A 13708-nucleotide genomic window follows, 5' to 3' on the forward strand; every position below is an offset into this window, starting at 1 on the left:
TGCAGACACCTTGGAAAAGGGCAAACTTTGAATCATGTCTCAAATGATATATATATTGGGAGAAGAAATTCTGTTTCAGAAGCAAAATGTCATAAAACATCCCTGTACCAAAAACAATAGTAATGAAACATCTTACTTGAGTTTGTTTAAAACAAACTAGGCCAGAATTGCTATTTTGGATGCAAAAAAAGAGGCAGACCGCTTTTATGAATGCCATAAAAATAAACTATTTTAATAGGTACATAAATAAAAGGTTAAAATTTCCCCCCCCCGAACATCAAGATGGCCTAGCTTCTGTACAGAAATGAACAATATTCGTGGGACTCCTAAATTAAATAAACCCTGTGTTACATTCAAAACCACTGAAGGCAAATACATAATGCAGTAACACACCTGAATTGTTCTCCTTCCTCATCCTAGCAGTGTATACAGTATTTCCTTGGTTTACAGTACTCTGAGGATATGAATCTGTTAAATAAACTCTGAATGACAGGGTGGAAATAAACTTTAAAAAGTCAACATTAAAAGAACCCAAACAACCCTGGCGCCCACAGGGGTACCTTGCATCAGCTAGGAAATTTTAATGGAAGAGAAATAGGATTGCGCTGTAAAATAAATTATCTATTTTACATATTGTTGTATAGTTATCTTAAAGTGTTTAAATATTACATTCACTTTGGTGATGTGTTTTTGTCTATCCTGTAATAAATTACACGAGGTGTGTGCTTGTTGGTCATGTGTTTACTGCAAATGGGGGGAGCTCAGCACATCTAGGAAATGTTAAAAATATTTCAGATTTAGTTAAGATGGACAAAATCTAATTTAAAGCAGCTGTCCTCCTATCATGCCCCCCCTCCCCAGCACCTCTACAAAGTTACCCTGATGGCTTCAGTTTTGCTGTGTTGTATCAAAACATGTCACAGGCTGATGACTAACACTTACTGACACACAGAGGTTCTTGGGCTTTTTTTCTCCTCTCTCCCTCTGAACCATCTGTCAGCTTGAGAACATCTGCCATTAACATCTCCATGCTCTCCAAAGATTCCAGCTAATTAAGGCAAGGAACCATCATTTGTCCATCAAAGCTAAGTTTCCTGAAACAAGATTCTATCGCTGTTGTTATCTGGAATGTGTCTGGTGATGGGTGAGGACCACTCATCCGGTGGAGGAGAAAGTCTGTCACATGGTCACCCAGAGTGCTAAGGTATCTTGTGCTGGTGAAATCAGAGACAAAATTAAAAGATGACAACTTTCATTCATAGTGCAGAACTGGCATTTCTAGTCTATTCCATCAGAAGTTCAAGAAGTGGGGCCAGGCTGACTCAGGCCTTGCCAAGGACCCTGCTTAGAGTTTACCCACCAGCAAGACGCGACCGGCAGTGAAATGACTGCCCCTTTTTTCGACTGGCTTTCTTCTTCTTCTTCATCTTCTTCTGCTTATTTGCACCTTTGCTTTTGTCTGATTTCTTTTTCTTTTCGTCCTCCTTAAACCACGGCCCCCAGACTCCTCCATTGAGCTTGGGGTTGCTGCGAGGGTCCTTGGGCGGGTAGCGGACGGGCACCGCGGTCTTGTTGAACTGTGAGAGCCTCCGCAGCAGCTGCTTCACCACCTCGGGGTGCCGGGCAGACAGGTCCACGCGCTCGTAGGGGTCGGCCGTGATGTTGAAGAGCCACACGGTTTTCCCGGCTGACCAGGAGACGCGCTCGTTGTGCCAGCGGTTGGGACCCGCGTTGCTGAAGGCCTGCGGAGGCACCCAGTCGCTGTAGCCCGGGTTTCCCGTCAGCAGCTTCCAGTGATTCACTCTGATGGCAGACTGGATGGCAGTGTTCCAGATCCCGTAGCCAGCGGCCCAGGAGCCATTCTTGGCTTTGGTGTAGATGGGGTCGATGTTGTGCAGGATGTCCACCCGCGGGGAGCGCCGGCCCTCGCTGATGGTCTCCCACACATCATAGCCGTCCAGCTGGATGTCTTCATCGATCTGCCCCTCCGCCAGCGTGATCAGCGTGGGGAACCAGTCTGTGATGTGTACCAGCTCCTTGCATACAGACCCTTTGTTTTTCAGAAGGGGGCTGTGCACAAACCCTACGGCACGGATACCTCCTTCCCAATAGGTGCCTTTGCTTCCTCGGAGTGGCCAGTTACTGCCTCCGGCCATCGGCTGCCCGCCGTTATCAGAAGAATAAATGATAATGCTGTTCTCATAGTAGCCATACTTCCTCAGAGCGAGGGTCACATTATTTATGGCCTCATCCAAGCAGGCCAGCATGGCCGCGTACCGCCGCCTGTTGATGTTGTTTATCGAGCGGTAATGTTCAAAATACCTGCCCGGCGCCTGAAGAGGCGAATGGACAGCTTGGTAGGCAATATAGAGGAATATGGGTTTCCTAGGGTTATGAGAAGCCAGGATCTGCTGCACTTTCTGCGTGTACATCTGCGTGGAGTAGATGCCATTGTCGTGGTCCCAGGCGGCGTTGTTGTTCTCGTACAGGTCATAGCCGCATATCCCGGGGCTGTCGCACTTGAAGTGGGTGTAGTAGTCACCGCTGCCCAGGAGCGAGCCGAAGAAGGAGTCGAACCCCCTCTGGGTGGGCATGCACTCCCGGCGGTAGAAGCCCAGGTGCCACTTGCCCACCATGTGCGTGGAGTACCCGGCCTCCTTGAGCTTCTGAGGTAGTGTGACATTATCCAGAGGTAAGCAGTTGGGCTGTGTCGGCCGGATGATGGAGTGCTGCAGTCCCGTGTGGATCTGGTACCTGGAGGTGGGAGGAGACAGGCATCAGGGTGGTGGAGGAAATGCTCAGGTGTATGGACACCTTAATCCTAACATAAAATGTCCCTATGCATGCCAAAGCCTTTTCTGGAAATATTTCAGAGTGCCTGTGTATGCTGCTTTCAAAAACCAGCTCAGTCACACCATCGGATCTGTCCTCGCCTCAGTGAGGAATGAAACATTTCCCTCCATGACCTGAGCTACTCAAAATACCTACATATACAGGAGCACAGGTACTTTGAGGCACCCTTCTTTCCTCCATGTCTCCATTTAACAATGGCTATAGAAAATTATGTGGATAAATACAATTTTTACAGTGCCTCATAATCTGCTAGCAGTGAATGTATCTACAGCATATAAAAATGCTGGGCTTTGAGCATGTAAGAGCAGTATGTTTAAAGGATGGGGTAATAAATTCTGCAGTGCACTACAGGCTATGTGTAAAGAATACATATGGCTTCCATATGATGAGAAAATGAATCCAGCACGGGCAGCAGTAAGTATCAAAAATCAAGGGCAAATATATTTATACCAGTTTGACACTAAAAAAGAGAATGTAACAGCAGATAGTAGACCAAAGACAACTTCTCCCTGAGTGTGAGAAGAGGTTCAATTCTCAACCATGCATAGAACAGCCAGGTCCACCAATACTGCGCATCTCTCCGAAAACCGGTTCTTATTAATTTGTGGTAGCAGGAGTTGGGGCTTCTTGACAAATTTTGCTGGTGTTGCCAATCTGATTGGCCTCCTGAGCTGTCTAGAAAATTAAAACCATTGGGCTCTGCCTGTCCATAAATAACTTGAAGCCTGCTTTCCTATGAGGGCTTCCTGGCCAGGATCTCCAAAGGCGCCATAGCTGTCTCTAATGGCTGGCAGTGTGGATGGGTTGTGTAACTCCCATTTCATTCCGGAGCTAATTTCCCCGGACCCAGAAGCTCTGTTCTCACTAAGTGCCTGCAGAAGCTCTGGCTGTTGTGCTGCTCTGGACCCAGCGTGCTGCAGGGCTGCTGCTGTGCTCTGCCCCCCGGCCCCTCTCCACAGCATTGTCTCTGGGACCAGGCTGGGGACCTGGAGCCCTGCCACCCAATTGTCGCCAAACTCACAGGCTGGTGCTGACAGCACAGGAGATGCTGCAGGAGAGAGCTATAACACACCCTGAAAATGATGGGTTTCTGGGATCTGCACTTTGCTTTTGTAAAAGAAATGTCACACACACACAAGTCCCACATCCTTCCCATGGTTCAGCTGCAACATTCTCTTCTTAAAACAGGTAAACTACACCAGGAAAGCCATGCAGTGCTCCATACTTCAGATCATTCCATATTTGGGACTCCTCAGGGAACTATGTCCGTAAGGCATTTCATTTCCTTCCCCTTCTTTTTCCTCCGCCTTGTTAAATCCTTTCAGAAAATTCCCATTTTTTGATCCAACTGGAAAAGTCCTTGTCCCCACTTGGCTATTTTAGTCAATAGTTTCTGCTTTCTTAACTCTGACAGGCTCCTTGAACACAAGGTCAGCCCCCAGTCCCAGCTGGGCAGTTCCTCCGTAACAAGCTGATTTTGCTGGAAGTCAGGATTTTCTCTGAAGGGACCCAGCCGGATCCTTCCACCACCCTTCTCCTCTGAAAACTGAGAAGCTGGGCCTGAGGGGAACAGGCCACAGAATCTGCAAAACACTGCAAACCAATCTTCCTCTTGTAGGCCAATGTCTACACAGAAAGCATGATAGTCACACAACATTCATTCCCATCAAGAATTCCTAAAACACCAGGCAGTTTCCCCAGCGAGGGCTTTTCAACTAGAGATCCAAGCATGAAATTCCTAAGCTGTTGATCTAACAAATATTGAACCAAAACCCAGCAAGAATTAGCCTCAGTCACAGAGGCATTCAGCAGTGCCTCTTGCTTCAGCAGTGCCCTAAGGAATAATACCATTATTCAATATGCTGGTAACACTGCACATATAACACACGTCCATCTATATGCACATATATTCCCTGCTGCTGCCTCTTTGCAGGAGACTCTGGTGTGTTTCCCAGATGTGTCTGTGTGCTATTTTTGGCATGGCTGTGCTTTGGAATATACCTATAGGCACACAGACAAAGAGACACATTTTTACACTCGTATGTGTAAAAAAGAAGTCTGCAAACCAATACATTTTAAGTTGAAATATTTCAAGTGTAGAAATGCTTCAAAGAAATATCAACCTCTGATTATCAGAAGACTGCACTATGACAAAAAAGGTCAAGATTTGTACACTTTCCTGCACCACATGCCTTTCTAATTGATCCATTATGTGCCAACATTACTTTTTTCAGTGAAAGCATTTCACATTTTCAAAGGACTTGCAGGGCATCCATAGAAAAGCAAAGTTATCTCAGCAAAAAACCAGTGATGATATGGAAGCAAATGGCACTAATAGCAATAGGAAAAATGTCTCAAAACAACTGTTTTGAAACTTTTTCTAGACTGTGCAAGATGCAAAAAAAAACTGAACCAGGAAAAACATAAAGGGATTAGGAAGCAGATGCTGATTTTGAGGGTGTTTTCTATCAGATAAAGTAATGAGTTCACCAACTGCCATGAAATGTCTGTAAGATACATCCTATAGATTTCATGGCTTCTATTTTTTAGAATAAATTGGCTGGACTTATTCCCAAATGAAAAAAGCAAGTTAGGACTGTGAATAGTCTGGAATTCATTATTAGAATTTCAGCACCAGTAACCAGTCAAATTTAAGCAAATGCTGACAGGCCACAGAATCTAATTTTACTATTTTTTAGACTTTGACCTTCATGGGCATTATTTACATATAGTCCATTAACTGCTGAGAGAGGCCATTAACTGTATAAAGAGTGGGGGTTCAAGACTTGGGAATACTTTAGATGGATGTGCTGTGCTTTCCTTCTCCCTGCTCCTCTGACATTCTGGATCATAGGTGTCTCCTTTAGAATACCTGATATTCCCAATGTGCAGAACGAAGAACTAAGTAAAATTTGTGTGAAGTGTTCAGCTAATAAGAAGCATATTGAAAATTAATTTATTCTCACTATACAGGGATGGCTCTTTGTGCATTTTCTACTCTTGTTTTTGTTTTCCTGGTGTGCTGTTCAGATGTTCATAGTAAACCCACTGTGATAAGTGTTGCAGCCAAGGCAGATGCTCAGGGCTGGCTCACTGACACACTGAGCTGTTTTCTTGTTTGCAGGGGAAACTTTAAAGCAATGGCCTCCCTCTGGGAGCATCCCAATGACTTCATTGCCCTTTGCTTCTTGGATGCTAAGAGAAATATTTCAGAGGGTTCTTAAAATAAATAAATAAGCAAATCGTCCCTCCTGAGTGTGAGCTCATGACACCCCTTTCCAACACGAGTTCCCCTCCTGTTTTAATTTAGACACAAAGCTCAGGCAGTGGCTTCACAGCACTCCCGCCTCCAGTCCCAAGGTGCAGAGCTCATGAAGCTGCTGAAGGTGAAGTGCACACTCAAGTGCTGGAGTGTTACAGATGCAAAGTACCAAGTCAGTGAGACCTGAGCTTGAGGAATGTGCTAACATTGGGAGAGAGGTTTCATTTCCCCCTTCTGATGCCCTCAGCAGTGCTGCATTAGTTTCCAGCTCTCCTCAGCAGTGACAGAATCTCTGCACATTTCACTGCTGTTCCCCACGGCAGAGAGCAGGGCTGGGGGCTGTGGAGGAGAAGGGATTCTCCTGGCACACCCCACATCCCCTGCACAGCCTCACACACATGTGGTCCAAGCCAACTTTCCTGAACAAACCTTTCCCTGAGGAGTTTTCTATTGAGTGTTTTCCCTCTTAACTTCAGGGTGGGCTCTGCAGCATGCTGAGGAAGAAGATGGGATGTTTCTGATTTTGTAATGTGCATGTACAACACTATTGATTTCAAGCTCTCACAATTTTCAAATACTGCATTAATTGTCTTCAAACTGAGATTCTTTTAAGGCTCACTGTAGATTAACAAAGAAGCTCAGTTGGAAGTTTCTAATTTCAGGAACTTTTGCTAGCAGAGGTCTAGTTAGTACATGTGGAAAATGTATTTTTATTATGCTTGCATAGCTCAGGATATGTTGAAAAAAACCTCAATTTTAAAAATAATAAACTCTAGCCTAGGATTCAGAAAAGGATACTTTAAATAAAAACCCCATGTTTGCCAGGAGTTGCATAGAGAGTGACAGCACAGAGATCTGCATGCTACATAAATTAAAGAGATCACTATTGATGATTGTGACTTTCCCTGTTAAAAATAATGAGATACAACAAGCAGATACCAGTCAAGAACATCGATTTAGGGGTTACTAAAGAACAGTCTTTGACATCTTACCTGAAACTATTTGTATAACACAACAGCTAAAACAGAGGAATTCCAGGTGAGTAAAAAAATAAGGAAATATGTGATTTTGGGGGCTCTCAGTCTTCAGACATCCAAGTTATTGGGAGGAAAAAACCCCAAGATTCCATTTGTCACCAGCAAATCATCAGAGGCAGGACACCATCACCAGTGAGAGAAACCAGATACAACAAAGACATTTTTAGAGTAGACTGAGGCTTTAGCATGGAGCCCACAAGCCCTACATGTTTGACAAAGTTGTTACTTTGGGCAGGGATGTTCACTCTGAATCATCTCAAAGTTGTTTTCAGCTCTGTAAGGTGCTTGTGAGGAAAGCAGGAGCAGTTCAGCAGCTCTTCCACCCAGGCTGGTGAAGAGCAGGGCAGGGGATCCTGACCATGGGCATGTTGGGTATGGAGCAGCATGAAAGAATCACACAAAAGGACTCTGCAGCAGAAATATTCGCCATAAAAATGAAATGTTTCATGCTGCATATGCTGAGGTTTTTAAAACTAAATCAGAATAAAGCTGGAAAAGGGGTGAGTTGATCCAGGAGACCCTGGGGCAGAGGGCAGAGCTGAGCTTTATTTACAATGAGATGTAAATAAAGCCACCACAGCCTGACATGAATTGCTGCCAAGCCATCAGCAAGTCCTGGTCCCCTCAGACTGAAGACAACAAAGCCCGAGCGCGTAGCCACAGTGCTTCTGTCTCATTGCTATTATGTCAATTTGCTGAGAAGCAAAATGTTTTCTAAATGTTCCTGTCCTTCTTATTTCCATTCTTTCCCTAACTTAGAGACTGATGACAAGGGTTGACTTTGCAGACTTCCAAGTGCCAAGCTGCCAGGAGAGTCCAAGCAGTGGTGGCACCTTGGCACTCCTTAGGGCAGCAGGTTTGGCATCTGTTCTGGACAAGAGCAGGTTAAGCTAAATCCCATCTATCTCATTTCTTCAGTGTTTACAGTCTATGGCAACTGTGTGTAATCCCATGGGATACACTTCTAAATGTCAGCATCAAAATTTTCATGCTACATAGTCTGCTCAGTGCCTATCCCAAGGAGCTCCGAGCCCACACTACATTAGTGTACATTTCAGCTTTCAAAAATAGCAGAAAAATACAATTTTCTATATTGAATATATCATTCATTATCTATCATTTAACCACCTTTATCTTCTGGCTCATGACTTTGGGATTTTGGGGGAAGGTGGGTTATGAGTGGAAATGCACCAGAGAATGCAACATTAAAAACTAAATACAAACTCCAAACCTTCACAGACTTTCACTGTGTCAGCCCACACAAATCAAACCTGAAGTCTTCACTCAGACATACACACATTTATTTAATCCTCAGCTGTATTCCTAGAATTTTCATGTGCTTATAAATCAGACTGAAAAAAGCATCTACTTCTAAATGAAGTGTTTACATTAAAAGTCTAACTCACATTATTTACTGTTTTATCACTCTGGCAATGCTATTGCATATATGTAATTTGGAAGATTCTGTATCTTGCCCTACTTTCAAGTTTTTCATTGTTGTTTTTAAATCAGTTAAGGATCTTCCATCAAATTCAGGAAAAGAAAAATTAAGTAGCAATTTCCTTGCAGACTAATAATGTTATCAGTGTTGCTCCCATGACCTTTCTCCAAGGACTTAGAGGAGCTGAGACATCCTTACTTTGCCAAATGCCATTTGGATTTTGATGCATGAACTCAACCTCAGAATCATGTTGAAATTCTGGTCCCACACCAGCCCTGGCATCTGGCCATTTAAACAATGTCCTTACACCCTGATATTGTTTATACTGCGAGAAAGATTTTTATCACCTGGCACCTAGAAATGCTTGAAAACTGGGGAACCATGCCACAAAAAGCTGTTCTCCATAGCTCTCTATTCCAACAGTTTTACATCTCCAGGATATGCACCAGATCCTCTCTCTTTTATCTTCCCAACTCCTGCAGATACAACTGGCAGCCCAGGAGTGAGGCAGTGCTCAGTGAACAGCAGGAAAGCAACTGTTGTCTCCAGAGTTGTGAGCTTTAAAGGAAAAATATCTTGCTATGGGACCAAGCTGGGAGGGAAAAGAACAGAAACTCTCATTTGCATTTCCTCAGGGCTTCTCTCCCTGGTTCCAGAAGCTTGAAGCTCCAAATCAAGTTGCAATTAGTATTTTCATACACTAATTACAAATTTTCTACCAAACATTATTTAACTGGCAGCTTATCTGCTACCAACCTTTCCTGTCACTGAGGCCATTTATCTGCTCCAATGGGAGGATGTTGGGAAGGATGAAAGTGTGACAAGAAAGTCCCACAGATATGTGTGCTCAGCAGAAAGATTTTTAAATGTAGAGTCTGATGAAGGAATAGAGATGAAGCAAGTTTTGATATAGAAGAAAAGAATTGCTGAGCCAGCCTTGGAGGCAAAGGATGTGTTAGTCAGAAGGGGTTTTTATGGCTTAGAGCAAAGGATAAACCCACCTCAAACAAGATGTTTTTACCAAGCAGAAAGAGAGCACAGGCAAACAAGTCAGCAAAGTTGCAAGTAGAAAAATGGTCTCAGAATTTTCCACTGCCAGAAAACTGAAAAACAACTTCTAGCTTGAACTGTAATGTACTAACTTTTGGTGATTGGACAATAGTAACATGAATATGGTAATTACAGTAATTATGACAGGCTATAGATAATAGTTAAGGTATAGATTGGTTCTACTGCATTAAGATGCTCAGCAAAGAAAAGTCTATAATGCACTGTAACCAAAACCAAAAGGTCTCAGGGCTCCCTGCAGCTGGAGCTGGCAGCTGTGGGCACAGCTCTGTCACCCACAACCCTGGGCTGCTGGAACACCTTGGATGGAATAAACTGCATTTTGGAGAGCCCCTGGAGTCCCACATCCCTCATTCAGGCTCTTACAGGAGGAGAGCAAGGAGAAGGGAGAATGTGAGAGTTGGCAGCAGCTGGAATGCACATGTCTTCATGCAGCTATTGTTTTCTTTGCTCCCAGTTTGCTGCAGCTGTGGAAATAGCGCAACGTTTCCAGCTTTATCACTGGAATTCATTTAGGAAAAGGGGAAATGTGTGATTGCATAATCGGTGTTGCGGTTCCATGTCTGCACGGGAGTGACATGGAAAGAAAACAATATCACCAAATGCTCTGCATGCCAACCGCAAATCCAGACCTCACCACCCAATTCCGGGCTCAGCAACAGCAGATGCCAGCGGATATGACACCTAATCACCATGGAACAGGGGAAAGGAACCTAAAATGACTCTGCCATTAGTTAGAGATGGATTTGTCATCCTGCTTTGGTCATTTTTGCAGGAGAAAAACCAGAAGAAAAGGAGATAAACGGTGTCTAAAAACTGTGCAGAAGAATCTCCCCCTTGGGTACTCCCAGAGTGAGGCTGGAATGGGACCAGCATGCTGGGACAGGGACACAGCATGTCCCAGTTTGTGAAAGAGAGGTGTCTCCATTGCAGCCCCTGCTCTCTGCTGAGCTGGGGAGAACAGCACCCCAGGGCCTCCTAATATCCCAGAACAGTCACTGCTACAGACAGGCCAAACGTCAAGGTGTCTCATGTTCTGTCTAAAAGAATACTTTAATTGCAAATAACACAGGATTTTTTACATGACCTGCCACGCACATGTGTGAAATATTTTCCACCTATTTCTGTGACAGTTTAGGAAAGCTGGTTCATCTTTATGTAGGAAGAATTTATTCAATGACTGCACCTAAGGGACATGAAAGATATTCATTATATGGCTGCCTTTCATAAGAAGACATCTCTTATAAAAATGACATATTTGATGGCAGCCTTTAAGGTAGCAGCCAGTTATTGTCTTATATTACTCTCTAATTAAAGTACTCATTTTGAGCATTTAGTACCATTTCTGAATTAAATCTGTCCTTAGCTATTATTCACACATCCAGCACTTAGAGCCTTTATCAACCTAAATGCTATAAAATGACCTTGAATTGACAGCAAGGATGACTGAGGGCAAAAAGACAAGATGTATAATACAGGTTAACAACTACCACATCACAGGCTTATATGGTATCATTTGAGAGAGGTAATTGCCTAATAATTAAAGAACATTATGACATGGAAAAGAAAAATAGGACTATGTGGTGCTCCAGAGACATCTCAAGTGTTTTTTGACATCTTCACAACATCTGAGCTTTGTGACAGCTGTAATTTTTTATTAACCAGTGAACAACTACATAAACACACCATTTCTGAGTGTGACATTGCAGAACATCATAGTTCCACTGCTTTAGTGAGCATGAATGTACCATAGGCCATTAAGTTCCATTTGAATCCTCGGATAAGTCTTACAGACAGTAATATAACATTGGAAAAAAATTATTATTGTGAGAGTATGATGATCAAGGGGTAACAGCCACAAGCTCTCTTTAGTATTTATAATATTTCTATGATCCTGCTCTGTGAGATGTCTCAAGCTGAACTGTCTCCAAGATTCTATAACAGGATAGAGAACAGACTCTGCCCCCCTTAATCAATATGTACCTATTTAAATTAAGGTGTAATTCAATCAATTTCAATTGAATAAACTTCTAGGTAAATTTTTTCTCAGAGTCATCAAAGTATCAAAATGAGTCTATGAATTAATGCACCAAACTCCTTTTTTTTTTTATGTGGAGGTTCACCAGGAATGCCGATTAATTAAGAAACATTCTTGGATGATTATTCCTGTCTCATCTCAATTTTGTTATTCTATTTGTTCTACTTAATGCATTCTATCACATAACATCATTGTAAAACATGTACACAGGCATCAAAAGGAAATTATTATCTTCTTCTTCATCCCCAGTGTATGGCACAGCAGTCTGAGACAGCAGGATTCCTGCTGTAGTCTTTGGAGTTTAATTATGCATTTCAGCCAGAGCTCTGGATGCTGCTGCATATGAAATGCTAAGGTGCTGCTCAGAACTGAGGGTGTCACTCACTTCAACAAGCAAAGCTCAAGTTTTACAGGGGCTGCTGTGCCCTCCCAGACCCCTCATGTAAGGTCTGTTCTTGGCAGCAAGAGACAGCAATGCCCTCTGCTCAGACACCACCCTGGGACAGACACCACCCACCACTGCTCCATGCCACTCCAGAGCACCTTCCCAGAAAAGCTACAGCCTTAATAATATGAAGAACAGCTTTATCTGGAAAAAAACCCCAAACTCTAATTTGACTTTTCAACAACATCGCTGGTTTTCTGGGCTGATGTTTACTGGCAACAGCAGTGACACTGGACCATTAGTGACAGGAATTACCTTGCCCTGAAAGGGAGGGAGGGCTGGCAGCCAAGAAATGCTCTCTTCTGGCTTCTGCACAGTTCTCAGCCTGAGCATCCCCACTGACCTCCAGTCCTTTTGTCCTTCTGACACTCTGATATCAGTTTCTGAGTCTATTATGCTGCTCAGCCCCTTGAGCAGGGATGGAACCATGCCTGCTGCACAACACAGCTAAAGCTCAAAATGGGCTTTTTAGTCCTGATAAAAGAGGTGGCAGGATGCAAATGAGCCTCACCCTGATGCCAAATCACTTAGAAACTGTATTTGTTAAAATACAGTGCTTACAGGCACCTGCTTATTTACAGTGATTGCCAGCAGTCATGTATGAGTTCTGTCACATATTGCTGGCTGCTGAATTTTCTTTCTATCTCCTGATATTTGATTCACCTGAGAAATATAATATGAAAATCCCTTTTCCAGACCTCACCACAATATTCTCATTCAGTTTTGATCAAGACAAAGGCACTGTGTGTGGTTCCCAAAGAAATAATGGATGAAGATAATGAGGTACTGCATTAACCTGGGTCCCACACGACAGGTTCCTGACTGACACCACGGGGAAATGGAACATCTTTGTTTACTCACAGGAGAGATCCCACATGGAAAGGAGCTGCTTTCACTGCCAGTGTCTGAGTGGGTGTAGGTGTGCTGTTGTAGCACAGGGAGAAGAGTGGGGAGCAGTGTTGCAGGGCTGTCAGTCAGTTCTGTGACAATTTTTAACTACCACATCAGACACCACACACTACATAGCACAGCATTAAAAAGAGAAGTAAAATGTCTGCATTCAAAGCACCACATGTTGGAACTCAAAAGGAGCAAAGCAACTTCAGCAGGTACACGACCAGCTCACCGTGACCCACGGCTGGAAAAAACATTTAGGATGGAGTCCAACCAGTGACCTGGCAATGCCAATTCCTCTGCAAACCATGTCCTTAAGTGCCACACCTACGTGGCTTTTAAATCTCTCAGGGATGCTGACTTGAGCTTCAGGTGGCTCCAGAATTTGACAGTCGTTTGGGTGAAGATATTTTCCCTGCTATCCAACCTAAACCTTTCCCTGGCACAACTTGAGGCCCCCTCCCTCTTGTCCTGCCACTAATGGTACCTGCTGAAGCTCAGTGGTACTCCACAGGGATTTCTCTGCTCCTGTACCAATGGATTTGAGTTGCTACCTTTGCTCCCCGCCCAAACTAGACAGGGCTAGGAGAAATGTAAGGCTTCTCTGTGGAGTAGGAATGTGATGGAATTGGAGAACTCTCCCTGTCACACTTGATGGCTGCAAGATGCC

The 13708-nt window shown here is 43.7% G+C and overlaps 1 protein-coding gene across 1 annotated transcript in view; it reads right to left on the minus strand.

Annotated features, from left to right (window-relative positions):
- Positions 1-211: 211 nt before the first annotated feature.
- The window catches only part of ARSJ (arylsulfatase family member J), a 33934-nt gene continuing 20437 nt past the window's right edge, over positions 212-13708 (minus strand). Inside the window, exon 2 of the mRNA XM_058803749.1 lies at positions 212-2754. Within this exon, the coding sequence (XP_058659732.1) occupies positions 1353-2754 (1402 nt within the window). The 3' untranslated portion in view covers positions 212-1352. The remainder of the gene's footprint in view (positions 2755-13708) is intronic.

Source organism: Ammospiza caudacuta, chromosome 4 (genome assembly GCF_027887145.1).
Source record: "Ammospiza caudacuta isolate bAmmCau1 chromosome 4, bAmmCau1.pri, whole genome shotgun sequence".
NCBI classification, from domain to species: domain Eukaryota; kingdom Metazoa; phylum Chordata; class Aves; order Passeriformes; family Passerellidae; genus Ammospiza; species Ammospiza caudacuta.